Below are 14,740 nucleotides of genomic sequence, written 5' to 3'. Positions count from 1 at the left end.
TCTCCTGATAATTATAGCCCAGCTGCTTCATCTGCATTGATTTTAAAAGGTTCAAATAAATAGAATTTTTGACCGAGATCATCTGGGTCATATCAAAAACAGACTTGTGAGTCATTACAATTTTATGATAAGCTTTTGAAATCTTAATAAAAAGTTCAAAACCTGCCCCAAAAGTGGACCATAAATCTCTGAGAAAAAGCTGGTGGGCAGAATGTTTCCATGCCTGTTCCACAGAAACTGTACACAGCGGCCATCATCAGCGAAGTAAAAACAGCTCCACCAGAGCTGACCTCAGGGTGGCCTAAGGGATCTGGCCAACAGGAAGGCCACTCCCAGTGTATCTCAGATTCCGGTTGGCCCAGGTGCCTAAGGCCCCTCCTACAGAAGGGGCCTTAAGCACCTGGGCCAATCAGGGCCTTAGGACCTTCCCCGGTGCTTCCCACGATGCACCAGGAAGGGGCAAGCCCACCATGCTAGTGAAGGCATGGAAGGATGCTTTCAGCCGGCCATCTCAATAAGGTAGGTGAGGTTCCAGATGGGCTACTTTTTGTGACAGGGGGGTTTCCACTTTCTGGCAGGAGGGACTGGGCATCCCTCCTGCCTATGATCTTGGGTTGGGGGGAGGTTTTGGCAGGAGAGACTGGGTAACTCTCCTGCTGGCGATCTTTGCAGAGGGGGGTGGGGTCCAGTAGGAGGGAATGGGCATCCCTCTTACCAGTATTCTTTGCCGGGGATTGGGGGGGATTCTGGCAGGAGGGATTGGACATCCCTCCTGCCGGCGATCTTTGCGGAAGAAGTTGGGGGTTCCAGTAGTCTTTGCGAGGGAGGGGATGGCTTGCTGCAGCTGCTAAACTTATAGCGGCAGGGAGATACCTTGCCACGATAAGCTCAGCAGCCACATTTGCTTGAAATGTAGGCCAGCATTTTGCTGGCCTACATTTCAGGTGCCTATCACAGGTTTAGGGTGGCATGTAGGGCCACCTAAGCTCGCCCAAGGCCACTTCCGGGAAAAACCATCCCCAAACCTAGCCTTAGGCAAGCTTAGGCAGTCCTACGCACCTCCCTAGGCTTACGGAAGCGCCTACAACGTAGGTGGCCTGCCCAAGGTTGTTTTTTTTTTTTTTTTATGTGCATCCCAATTGGTGGTTAGACAGCAGTGGGTTGCCTAAAATCGGGATGCCGTTTATAGAATTTGTCCCTAAGAGTTCAGCAGTGATTTTCAGTAACATGAAGTTAAATTAGGTGAATAAATGGAAGACAGATTTAGGAGCAGAAACATCCAGTCTGAAAATAGGAAACAAATTTAAGCTTCTAACTTAAAAACCCAGCTTTCCTTTTTTTAATCAGGACCTATAAGTTTAAATACCTTGATATACTGCCTCTTAAATATAACCAAAGTGGGGTAAACACCAATTAACATTAATAAAAATGAGAAGAATGCAACAAAAAAAACAAGCATGGAGTAACTTTATAAAAGGAAGATACAGTAAGCATATATATTGTCTTTATAAAACAAATGTCCTAATGTAGTAAAATGAATTAATAAGAAGCAAGAAATAAATGACCCAATATAAACAAGCCTTCACCTTCATAAGAACAGCCATACTGGGTAAGACCAATGGTCTATCCAACCCAGTCTCCTGTTTCCAACAGTGACCAATTCGGTTCACAAGTACCTGGCAAAAACCCAAAGAGTAGCAACATTTCATGCTATCCCCCATGTCTGTCTTAACAGGAGACTATGGACTTTTCCTCCAGGAATTTGTCCAACCCTTTTTCAAAACCAGCTACATTAACTGCTCTTACCACATAAGAATAGCCTTACTGGGTTAGACCAATGGTTCATCAAGCCCAGTAGCCCATTCTCATAGTGGCCAATCCAGGTCACTAGTATCTGACCAAAACCCAAGGAGTAGCAATATTCCATGCTACCGATACAGGGCAAGCAGTGGCTTCCCCCATGTCTTTCTCAATAACAGACTATGGACTTTTCCTCCAGGAACTTGTCAAAACCTTTCTTAAAACCAGCTACGTTACAGAGCTTAATTATTCGAGTGAAAAAAAAAATTTCATACTGTTGATTTTAAAAGTATATCCCTGTAACTTCATCGAGCGTCCCCTAGTCTTTGTAATTTTTGACAGAGTGAAAAATCGATCCACTTGTACCCGTTCTACTCCACTCAGGATTTTGTAGACTTCAACCATATCTCTCCTCAGCCATCTCTTTTCCAAGCTGAAGAGCCCTAACTTCTTTAGTTTTTCCTCATACGAGAGGAGTTCCATCCCCTTTATCATTTTGGTTGCTTTTCTTTGAACTTTTTTTTAGTGCCGCTGTATCTTTTTTAAGATAAGGAGACCATCATTTAATGCAATACTCCAGGTGAGGCATTATAATATTCTTGGTCTTATATACTAACCTTTTCTTAATAATTCCTAGCATCCTGTTTGCTTTCTTCAGGAAGGCAATATGCAAAACACAAATTCACAGGGAATTAAACAGCTCTTGGAGTACTGAAAAAGAAGATTAAGTGCTCAATTTAACAGTCTTTCTAAAACAGACAATATATATGCTTATCTGCCTCATTAACCAAGGTGTCTTTGCTAGCGAGATAATGAAATTTGCAGGCAACATAAAATTATTCAACTGTTAAAAAGGATGGAGCCTGCAAGGATTTGAAGGAGACAACTGGGCATCTCAATGGCAGGTAAGATTTAATGTGGACAAGTACATAGTGATCTACTTAGAGATACAGAATAGTACACATTCAAAATGTTGGGCCCTGAATCATAAATCACCCAAGAAGAGATTAATGAATATAGAAAGAAGTAGGGTTCAACAAAACCCCTCTAACTTCTCTCAAACATGGCTCAAGTTGTCCTTTATAAAAGGTTTTTCAGATATAGATTTATGTAACTTCTCCAAAAAATCAAAAGCTTTTGACTTGCCTGAGTAATGGAATTACAAAGTTCTAATTACTTAAAGGGGAAAGGCACCTAATCTATACTCTCTGTAATTAACTTTGCACGTAGATTTGTGGGTGAATCGGCCTCGGTCCTTTCTAGACTTCTGGAAATGCACAATTTCACGTCAGAGCCTAGAGCGGCGCTGGGATTTTCCATGGGAAGCAGAAGACAAAGCCGCTTTACTGGACAATCCAAATCAGGAAGCTGCAGCTTAATACCTTCTTACGTGATCAGTAACCTGATACTGTACATGTGGCATCTGTCTCAAGAAAGTCAAATAAATGAGATAGCACCTGCGGGGTGTTTGTGTGGTAACCTCTATATGAGCAAACTAGAAGGAACAGCACATTAATTCATTCAAAGAGCACAAAGCTAAGAAAATGTTCTGTTGAAAAAACAGTTGCAGCTTAAAAACAAACTAAGCTGTTCTGCCAAGTCACTTCCTTGTCCTCATTGCTGTCATTAGATGAAGAAGATTCAACCCCCTGCTTGCCCAGGTCCTTTTGTTTTTTGAAAGTTACCATTGCCCTTACCGTTCTTGTCCCTGTACATGGCACCACGTCCTCAGCTTTTTTCTCTGGCAGCTCCCTCTGCTACACCATCAGAAATAAAAGCCTCAAACTCAATTTCCTGCACGGTATCTCAGGCTGTTGCTAGGAGATGCTCTACATCCCCTTACTTGAAAAAATGTTTCCTCTTTAGAAAGTTAAAAACACACACTGTCCATCCTGTTCATGTCTCCCATCATCTGGAGCCACCTCACCTCTAGGATTACCAGATTTAATCTTTAACAAACAGAGGACATGTGGCCCCGCCCCATTCTGCTCCCAGTTCCGCCCCCCAGTCCCACCCACACACAGACTTCATCTCTTCTTCCAAGAGCTTGGAGTCACAGCTGGAGGGCCTCCAAGCATGTGCCAATGTGACATGATGATGTCACGTCACATCCACGCATGCTCGGGGCCTTCTAAAACCTGGACAAACTGCTGGGTTTTGGAAATTACCCCCTCTAAAAAGAGGACATGTCTGGGTTTTCCCAGACATCTGGTAACACTATCTATGCCCACCTTTTCTAGTCTGTTACCCCCTATCTTCCCTTCTTCCGACACTCCAAGTCCAGTATCTCTCCCTCTCCCTCACCTGGCCCTCCATATAAGAACAGAACAATGGCCTTACTGGGCCAGACCAATGGTCCATCTAGCCCAGTATCTCGTCCTCATGGAGGGCAATCCAAGTCACAAGTACCTGGCAAAAGCCCAAATAAAAATAGCATTCCATGCCACTGAACCAGGGCAAGCAGTGGCTTCCCCCATGTCTGTCTCAACAGCAGACTATGGACTTTTCCTCCAGGAACTTGTCCAAATCTTTTTTAAAACCAGTTACATTAACCATTTTTCCAACATCCTCTGGCAATGCATTCCAGAGCTTAACTATTCTCTGAGTGAAAAAAATTTCCTCTTATTAGCTTTAAAAGTATTACTCTGTAACTTCGAGTGCCCCCTAGTCTTTGTAAATGTTATTGCAGTAAAAAAAAAAAAAAAATCGTTTCACATGTACCCATTCTACACTACTCAGGATTTTGAAGACTTCAATGATATCTCCCCTCATCCGTCTCTTTTCCAAACTGAAGAGCCCTAACCTTTATAGTCTTTCCTCATATGAGAGGAATTCCATCCCCTTTATCATCTTGGTCAGTGTTCTTTGATCCTTTTCTAGTGCTGTCATAAAAGTAAACCAGAACTGAACACAATACTCAAGGCGAGGTTGCACCATAGAGCAAAACAGAGGCATTATAACATTCTTAGTCTTGTTTCTCATCCCTTTTCTAATACTAATTCCTAGCATCTTGTTTGCTTTCTTGGCCGCTGCCACACATTGGGCAGAAGGTTTCATCGTATTGTTCACAATGACACCTAGATCTTTTTCTTGAGTGCTGACCCCAAGGTGGACCATAGCATCTGGTAACTATAATTTGGATTATACTTCCCAATGTGCATCACTTTTGTATTTGTATAACAAAACAAAAAATGGAGGAACTGAAAACAAAATGCACAGTCAAACAAAACAAAGTTCATTTAAACTGGAAACTTTGTTTTGTTTGACTTTGTATTTTTCCACAATCAATTTCATCTGCCATTTGGACGCCCAGTCTTCTAATTTCCTGAGACCTTCCTGCAGTTTTTCACAGTCTACCTGCATTCAAAAGGTTTGAACAGTTTAGAGTCATTGCAAATTTAATCACTTCACTAGTATTTCCAATTTCCAGATCATTTATAGCAGCGGTTCCAGGACAGATCCCTGTGGCACACCACTATTTACCCTCTTCCACTGAGAAAAATGGCCATTTAACCCTATCCTGATAATCATTCTTAATCCAGAATTGAACACTGTCTCCTATCCAGCGTCCAGAATCTCTTATGTTCACCTTCCAGCCTATTTAGGAAGTGAAAAAAGAGGCCACATAGCCCTCCCCTCCCCCACCCGCCATCCATTTCCTTAGTCCTTTCAGTGCTTCTCTCTCTCTCTCTGTCAACCTCCCTGAAAAGGAAGAATGCAATCGCTCACCCATCCATATGAGCCTGGCTGAGATGGGGGTCAGGAGGGGTGCTCTTCTCCTCCCTGACAGGCTGCAGCGTCCAATGGCAGCCTCTTCCCTCACTTTCAACTTCGCACCTTAAGCCGCCTTCTGCTGGTCGCCTTGTGTTCCAAGCCTCATTGTGGTGCTCCAATACGCTCACCTCATTGTGTTCCAAACCTCATTGTGGTGCTCCAATACGCTCACCTCATTGCGCTCCAAGCCTCGTTTTGGGAGGCGCCTTGCGTGCGCTTTCTATACGCGGCTCGCAGCGGCTACTGTCCCGTTCGCCCGCTGGAGCCCTGGCCGGGGCAACTCCTCTCGGGGCCAAGACTCTTGGCTCCCACTTTTTTTTGCCGCTGGGTAAAAGCCCTGTTGAGCCCGAGTAGGCGAAGAGATGAAAGCGGAGCATCTGGCCCCAACCCAAAGCAATGCCTCTCTTTAGCACGAAATAGAGCCTCGCAGGCCACCGTCCCATCTTTAACCCTGTCCTACATGATGAAAACTACAAACAGTTTACCACTAGTGCTATGAAACATTTTTAAGTGCTTTATCATTAAGAGGCCACAGGAAAGAGCTCTAAATTCCTTCTTGCGGATGATGCCAAGTTCTGTAATTGAGGAGGGATCTGGTGAAGCTTGAAGAAGTTCACTGGCAACTAAGATTTAATGCTAAAAAAGTGTAGGGTCATGCACTTGGACTGCAAAAATCCAGGACAACAGTATAGTATAGGCGCGAGGGACTTTTGTGCAGGGAAGAAGAGCAGGACTTAGGGGCGATTGAGGCTGATGACCTCAAGGTGGCAAAACAAGTAGAAAAGGTGATGGCCAAAGCCAGCCAAGGTGCTTGGGTGCATAAGGAGAAGACTGGCTAGTAGGAAAAGAGAGGTGATAATGTCGCTAACTATTTGGAATACTGTGTGCAATTTTGGAGACCCCCACCGTCAAAAAGATATAAATAGAATGGAATCGGTTAGTGGCCTTTAGCATTAATCGTATAGAGAATTTAATATGTATACTCTGTCTACAGGAAAGAGGGGATATGATAGAGGCATTTAAATATCTCCATGGCATTAATGTGCAGGAGGCGAGTCCTTTTCCAATGAAGGAAAATTCTAGAAGGCAGAGGGATTCTAGAAGGCAGAGGGCATAGGATGAAGTTAAAATGTGAGAGGCTCAAGAGTAATGTAAGAAAATAATTCTTTACAGAAAGGGTGGTAGATGCATGGAATGGTCTCCCAGTGGAGGTGGTGGAGACGAAGACTGTAACTGAATTCAAAGTAGCATGGGATAGGTCTCTCGCATCTCTTAGAGAGAAGAGAATGGCTGGTGGGAAAGGGCAGACTGGATGCTTGGGGTCCCTAGATGGGTCACTAGGCCTTTATCTGCCATCAAGTTTCTAAAGCATGGACCACTATGGTCTAACTTGTCTTTGTGAGATTTATATATATATATATATATATATATACACACACACACCAGTGCTCTCAAACTCGCGGCCTGCCAGGTACTATTTTGAGGCCCTCGGTATGTTTATCATAATCACAAGAGTAAAATAAAACACTTTCTTGATCATATGTCTCTTTAGCTATAAATTACAATAGTATTATTATTTATAAATCTTTATTCAATTTCTTATGTTACAACAAGTGTTTCAAATAAACTCATTAGAAACTTGAATATACACACTTGATTAACTCACATATTAACATCAAATTTAACATTTCTTTAGAAAATTAATATTATATAAAGTTATAATATTATGCAAGAAATCTAAATTTATATAATTCTTATTGAATATAATAATCCCCCACCCCTCCCTCCCTCCCAATCAATAATACATAAAATCAACTTTATTGTAAATTCATTCAAATATTGATATAGTATGTAATAATCAGAAATAAAATCCCACCCCATTCCCCTCTAATCAAATATCTTATCATGGGAAAAGTTAATCATTATTAAGACTTAGTCAAAAGGAAAGATTTATAAAATATAAAGAGTTTTACCTCATGCAAAATTGTCATTTCTTTAATAAGACATTTAACTATTTTTTCAGAGGCCGTATATAGATTCTGTAGTTGTTGGAGGTGATAGAAACATTTTTTAAGGTTGTTTGACTTACGTGATCAGGAAGCAAACCTTAATATTCTTTTTGTGTATTTTGTGGTACTAGTTATCAGATGCTAAAGTCCAACTTAAGGGTCAGCACCCAAAAAAAGATCTAGGTGTCATTGTAAATAGTATGCTAAAACTTTTTGCCCACTGTGCGGCAGTGGCCAATAAAGCAAATAGAAATTATTAGGAAAGGAATATTAAGACCAAGAATATTATAATGCCTCTATCACACCATCTTGTGTACTGCATTTAACTCTATGTTTATTAAAAACTTTCTATACCGCATAACAGCCTAAAAAAGGATCCAAGCGGTGTACAATATATAATACACAATCATTAAGAAAGAAACTCCATTTAAAAATAGGATAGAAAAAAATAAAAACAAAAGTTTATTTATTTTTCCTAAAATACTAAACAGTTAACATCTCCATAATAATAATTCTAATAACAATTCTAATAAAATAAAATCTCAGTAAACCATAAATACATAGTTAAAAATTTTTTCCATATCAAAAATTAATCATTATATAAACACAGATTACAGTCCCAAACTCAATTATTCTATTTGAGAAAGCCAATTGAAAAAATGTGCTTTTAAGTGTCGCGCGGTATACAAACCTAAGGTTTAGTTTAGTTTAGTTTAGTTTAGTTTAAAAATTTATGTATGATTCTTCTTTTCTCAAATCTATGGGCAAATTATTCCATAACCGCGGAACTTGAAAAGGTTCAGAGAAGAGAAACCAAGATGATAAATGGAATGGAACTCCTGTTGTATGAGGAAAGACTAAAGAGGTTAGGGCTCTTCAGCTTGGAAAAGAAATAGCTGAAGGGAGATATAACTGAAGTCTGCAAAATCCTGAGTGATCTAGAATGTTACTCCATCAAATATGTCAAAAGACTAGGGGACAGTCAAAAGTTACAGGGAAATAATTTTAAAACAAATAAGAGAAAATATTTTTTTCATTCTGAGAATAGTTAAGCTCTAGAACATGTTGCCAGAGGATATGGTAACAGGGGTTAATGTAGATGGGTTTAAAAGAGGTTTGAACAAGTTCCTGGAGGAAAAGTCCATAGTCTGCTACTGAGACAGATATGAGGGATGCCACTGCTTGTCCTGCGATCATTAGCATGGTATGTTACTACTATTTAGGTCTTTGCTAAGTACTTGTGACCTGGATTGGCCACTGGAAAACAGGATACTGGGTTAGATGGACCATTGGTCTGATTTACTATGCCTATTCTTGTGTTCTTATGCTTTGATTTTCATGACTCTTAGTAATCCTAGTGGCATGATCCACTAAACTGTATCCATTGGTAAACATCTGGATTATTATGGGTTGGTTTTTCCACGACAAGCTCCTTTTCTAATATTTACTTATTACAGAGGTTTCAAAACTGTTTAATTCAGGATTTACTTAAGACAGCAAGATATTTAGAATGGCAAATAAAGAAAGATTATGTCCTTACCTTGATATCATCTTTTCCAGTAGATAGGTGTGTCGTTCTAGGCAAGCAGGTTATCTCCCCATGGTCACAAGTCATCTGCAGAAGGAATCTACTATTGACTTTTTCTGTGTCCCTCCTACTTCACTGTGAGCTCTACTGCCACCTGCAGTTTGTACCCAAGTACGTAAGAGCTCCATCTAATTATGTGAAGGACAAAAAAATGGGATATCCCAAATTAACTGTTGTGCGTAACATAAAAACATTTGAACACTCAATGAACTAGCAAGTCAACAGAAGCATCAAAGGAGCTCAGAAAGTACTCCTGTAGACACTAAAATATATTATACAGAATTCTTCAGGGCCCAAAGGGCTGGCTGGCATCCAACATGCAACTTAGAGAAAAATAACAGAATGAGGCAGGTGCAGGAAGGATAGGGCAGGAGCCTAGAATGACACACCTATCTACTGGAAAAGATATTATCAAAGTAAGAACATAATCTCTTTTTCCAGTGCAATAGGTGTGTCATTCCAGACAAGCGGGACATACCAAAGCAGTCCCAGGAATCTAGGGCGGGCTGACTGCACTGGCCTGCAACATTGAGGAACCAAAGGCAGAATCCTCTCATGCTGTAAAGTCCACCCTACAAAACTTTTCAAAAGTGTGTAGCATGGACCAAGTTGCTGCTCTACAGAATCTTTTCTAGCTTCAGTCCACAATGAAGCTACACTTCTGGTCAAATGCACCTTAACAGAAATGGGGGACTGTAGGCTGACAAAATGGCCTTATGGATCCATCTGGAGATCATGGCTTTGGAAGCAGGCGCACCTCACCTAGACGAATAAATCGGCACAAACAGTTGGTCAGAGCCTCAACTCGTTGGTGACCTCTAGATAGTGAAGCAGCACTCTTTTCACGTATAACTTGAGCAAAATGCAGTCCTGTTTCCTAGAACTTGTAGGTTGGAACACAGGCAGATGGACCTTCTGATTAACATGAAATGTTGATATCACCTTCAGCAGAAAAGAAGAACAGTGCGCAGGGAGAGTCCAGTCTCTGAAATTTTGAGGAAAGGCTCTTGACAAGAGCGAGCCTGGAGTTCTGAAATTCAACACTCTGTCACTGCTACCACAAAAAAATGCCTTAAGTGTCAAGTCCAAGAGGGACACTTCTTCCAAAGCAGTGTCTCGCAAACTTTGTCAAGCTGCAGCACACTAGTAGTGGTCGCAGCTTGAGGCATCTGGAAGTGCGCAGACGCTGATGCGATTACATCATCACTGACATCCGTGAAGGCCCTCCATAAAGGCCCTGAGCCGCCAGTGGGGAGTGTCGGCAGGGAAGACGTGTGGAGAGAAGAACTGGTGCTGGCAGATTGCCTACAGGATGTGCCTCGCTATGAGAGTGCCAGTGCCAGCGCCTCTCCTCTTCCCCAGGATCTCACAGCACACCTGAAATCTCAGGAGGCACACAGTTTGCAATACACTGTTCCAAAGGCTCGAATGAAACCTTGGTGGGGCCTTTAAGAACCACGTTGAGGTCCCACGAAGGGAATGGTAGTTTAATCAGAGGTCTAAAGTGAAGAAGTGGAAGTAGAAGGAGTAGGCTGAGTGACTAAATCCAACTCATGCAGATTCCGAAATAAGATCTGGTAAGGCAGCAGACTTAAATAAACACAGATCTGTGGTATCGCCCCTGGCACTAAAGCCAAAGTAGGATCTACAGAGCCAATGTAAGTTCTAGGGACCCCAGCCACGGGACAAGCATCCCCCGAACATAAGGGATCTGCAAAATGGTCATCACCAGTATCTGAATTTTGAGGAACAGGTTGCTAAAGGGTTGGGTGAACTGAAGCAACTTAGAGCTATTCAAAATTTATTAATTCATGCTTTTGTTCTTTCAAAACTGAATTATGGTAATTTAGTATATGCAGGAATAACGACAGGGCACCTAAATCGTTAACAAACATTGCAAAAAGCTGCTATTCGGTTGTTAAGTAAATTATACACTAGGGATCATGCGACTTCTCTATATTTGAAATTTCATTGGCTACCAATACAATATAGGACAAGTTTAAGACCTCATAAAGCGTTATTTGAACTACAACCCCCATAACTTTCAAATTTAGGGGTCCTTTTATTAAGGAATGCTAAATGCTATGGCATCCATTATATTCTATGGGCTCCTTAGCATTTAGTGCGTGCTAAATCAGCACACCTTAATAAAAGGATCCCTTAGTGTTATTTTATGCGCCTAGACCATTATTAAGATCTCTGAAGGAGAACAGAGTAGCTGTACCTTGTATATCTAAGGCCCATCTTGCTAGAAATTGTACATTCTTTTCTTTGGTTCCAGTTTTGTGGAATAGTCTACCATTGGAGCTGAGAAAAGAAGAGTCTTTAATAAATTTTAAAATACATTTAAAGACCTATTATTTTCAATTGGCCTTTTTACAATGATAGGACTTGAATTCAGTGTTTCAATATGCATTATATTGTATTACATTATAATTTTACTAGTCTTTAAGCCCGTTACATTAATGGGTGCTAGAATAGATGTGTCTGTCTGTCTTTCTTTACCTCTCTCTCCTTGGCCGCTGTCTGTATCCTTCTGTCTCCCCCTCCCCCCTGAGCAAAGTTGTCTGCCCCCAGCACCCCCCCCCAAAGCAGCCCCCTTTCCCTCTCCCACTGACTCTCTCTCTGGCCCCCTTTCTCTGTCTTTTTGTGCTTCTGTTGATATAATTAACAAGAGATTAATAGCAATATTGACAGCTGTGGCAATTCAAACTATTTTGAAATCATGGAAAGATGCGTCTTTACTATCTTTTCAGTTTTGGTGGAATTCAATTTGTTTGACTGGAAAATATGAGGCAACCATAATGGAGAAAAGGGGTAAAAAGGCAAAGTTTGATAGATTGTGGTTGCCTATTCAAGAATATGTGAACAGTAATAAGGATTTAATGTGTGTGTATATGTATGTACAGATGCTGCACTCTCTGTATATGGGGAGTGTGGGGTGGGCTATGGTTATAGTCCATGAATAGCCTAAACCTTTGACAACAAAGTTGTAAGCAATTTTTAAGAATCTTTGTTCTCTTGTCTGGATGTTTATTGTTATGAAAAATTTCAATAAAAATTTTTGGAACTAAAAAAAACAATAAAAAAACCCCAACCCACCAGCACACTATGAGGAACAAGTTATACACAGCCCTTGCAATTAACCAATTTAATTTTCTTTCATCTCTCTACTTTTTTTAATAGTGCTTGAATTAGGCAGACCCCTCTGGCACTCAAGGCTGACTGTCTGCTATCAGGCAGAGAAATGCAGCTGAGGCCTTCAAATTTTTATGAGCCCAAGAAGGGGACCAGGAGGGGTAGGTGGTAAGGACCTAGCCACCCAAGTGTGACATCCCCCAGGGTGAAAGAAACCCCTGCGGGCCTTAACCCTAGTCTATAGTTTATATGCCAACATTTCACCTGTACTGTAACCAGGAAAAAAAAACCCCCAAAACACTAAACACAAGGCCCACAGGGAAAGACTGCACAGGCTTACTGCTGCTACCATCTGCTGAGACTGAGAACAGACTGGTTTCCAGGGGATTGCACAGCCCTCTTATAACTTGACGCATAGAAGTCTGTCTCCATCTGCTGGTAGGAGTTTGTAAAACCCATCTGTGCCAGAGTCTAGATGGATGCTATGGAAGAAGTTGAACTTGCTGTGCTGGTTAGAGACTGTAGCACCCTTGCCTGCCCAATGGAGAGCACCGATGATTCATCTGCTGAAATGGGAGTGCATGGAAGTAACAGATATGACAAAGCTGTTTGTTGATGGCTACTTGTAGAGACAATACAGCTTAGGATATTTCTGATTTTTATGAAATAACTACTTCCTGCATTGGTTGCTGAAGTCTACAGGTTGATAGCTTTATGATCATTTATGTTGTGAACAGATTGTATGGAGGGAGTGAATGAAGTTTGTCAGTTTAATCTTGGGAATGAGTGGCAAGTCTGTTAGTTTTAAGTTATTGAAATTTAATTATGAATGTTTAGAAATTTAATTATGAATGATTATTTTTTTATTCTTTATTCCTTTTTAATAATTCAACAAGTGTACAAGAAAAATCATACATAGGCTCAAAAACAACACTTGATAAATCCATCAAGACAATAACAATTGTATATATATATAAACCCATAACCCACCCTCCTTCCCAACACTATTCTTAATTCATTTTACCCTCTCTTCAAGTGTACAAATGTTTAATTTTATGGAAACCGCTTAGAGTAGGTGGTATATACATTAAAAAAAAAAAAATAAAAATCTTGAGGACTAGAACTACAAACAGTGTGGGAACCATTTTGGTCATCTTTGACACCATCTGTGTGTGTGGGGGGTGCAGGGGGGGTGTGCTGTTATTATTTGAGGCTATAGTAATGGTTATTTTTTTAGTGGGGGGTGTGGGTAGGAGGAAAGATAAGTACAGTGGAACCTTGGTTTGTGAGCATAATTCGTTTCAGAAGCATGTTCGTAAACCAAAGCGAGATTCCCCATAGTGGTGAGATGGATGATAGGAGCCTATGGGAGACTTTTACAGGTTGTGAGACCTATTCCTATATTTTGCTGAAGTTGTTAGTCATGGGCTTGTGCAAACTGGTTTCAGTTCAGATGCTGAGATGCTAATGTGTGGCATGTGAATGTGTTGATTTCTTGCTGTGAAGAGTTTCTCAAGGACACTAACCAGTGCTGGAAAAGACAATGAACAGTGCTGAAAGGAAAATGCAAGTCAGCAAAAAAACACCATCCGGGAACCTAAGAACTGATAACGTGAAGAATGGAAACTTCAAGAAGAAAGTTCTAGACGCTATGCCTGTCCAGGGCCCCCCAGGGAAGAATGGAGGCATGGACTAGGAGAGGGAGTTAGATAGGCATTTGGTTTATCCAGTAGGGTGGTACACATTAATGGCCAGGGGAAGGTCTTACTAGAAAGAGATACTACGCTATGCTTACAGAAAGATGCCGGCACTGTTGGTATGAGGTATTTTCTCTCCAATGAATATGTCCAAACTGATTTATTTCTGATTTGACAAATGCTGCTATACTACTAATTACTAGAATAAAAAGTTATATGTTTTGGAATACACAATGTAATTTTTTTTTGGAGTTTATTCACTTTTTTTGGTTTTTTTTATAAGTAGCAGCCTTTCACTTTAATAGGAAGTAAGGGAAACTCGCTTGATTTGTTACCCCCCCCTGAGGCCACCAGCGCTGTTCCACCACCACCCCGAGAACCTGCATCGCTCCCCCCAGCTCGCGAACGCCCCCCGCCAGCCCAAACAGAAGCCTTACCCCCATCTGGCACCGGCACACAGCCCCAGGATGTGTCGGTGCCAGCAAACGAAGAGCCTTGAGCATCTGCACATGCTCAAGGCCTTCTGTCTCTCTCTCTCCGAGATGCTCTCAAATCGAGTCGACGCTCGGTTTGAGAGTCACGATTTGCGAGAATGTTTTGCTCGTCTTGCAAAACACTCGCAAACCGAGGTTTGACTGTATTTGATATGATCAATGCCTGTTAAAGTACTGTAATGAACACTGAAATGTTGTTAAAGTTTTGAGTTATGCATTTGACGTACATGAAATGAAATA

The 14,740-nt window shown here is 41.2% G+C and overlaps 1 protein-coding gene across 6 annotated transcripts in view; it reads right to left on the bottom strand.

The window, feature by feature from the left end:
* ATP13A2 (ATPase cation transporting 13A2) overlaps positions 1-5,666 on the bottom strand; it is a 90,755-nt gene extending 85,089 nt beyond the window's left edge. For 2 of the 6 annotated variants that reach the window (XM_033921916.1, XM_033921915.1), the window contains exon 1: positions 3,498-3,566. In XM_033921916.1, the coding sequence (XP_033777807.1) occupies positions 3,498-3,516 (19 nt within the window). In that variant the 5' untranslated portion in view covers positions 3,517-3,566. Of the gene's footprint in view, positions 1-2,417; positions 2,512-3,497; positions 3,575-5,529 lie in introns of those variants that run through there. The other 4 variants (XM_033921913.1, XM_033921912.1, XM_033921917.1 and 1 more) reach the window with 4 other exon arrangements.
* Between the last annotated feature and the right edge of the window lie 9,074 nt (positions 5,667-14,740).

Source organism: Geotrypetes seraphini, chromosome 15 (genome assembly GCF_902459505.1).
Source record: "Geotrypetes seraphini chromosome 15, aGeoSer1.1, whole genome shotgun sequence".
Classification (NCBI taxonomy): domain Eukaryota; kingdom Metazoa; phylum Chordata; class Amphibia; order Gymnophiona; family Dermophiidae; genus Geotrypetes; species Geotrypetes seraphini.
This window is presented reverse-complemented; position numbering and strand designations above follow the sequence as displayed.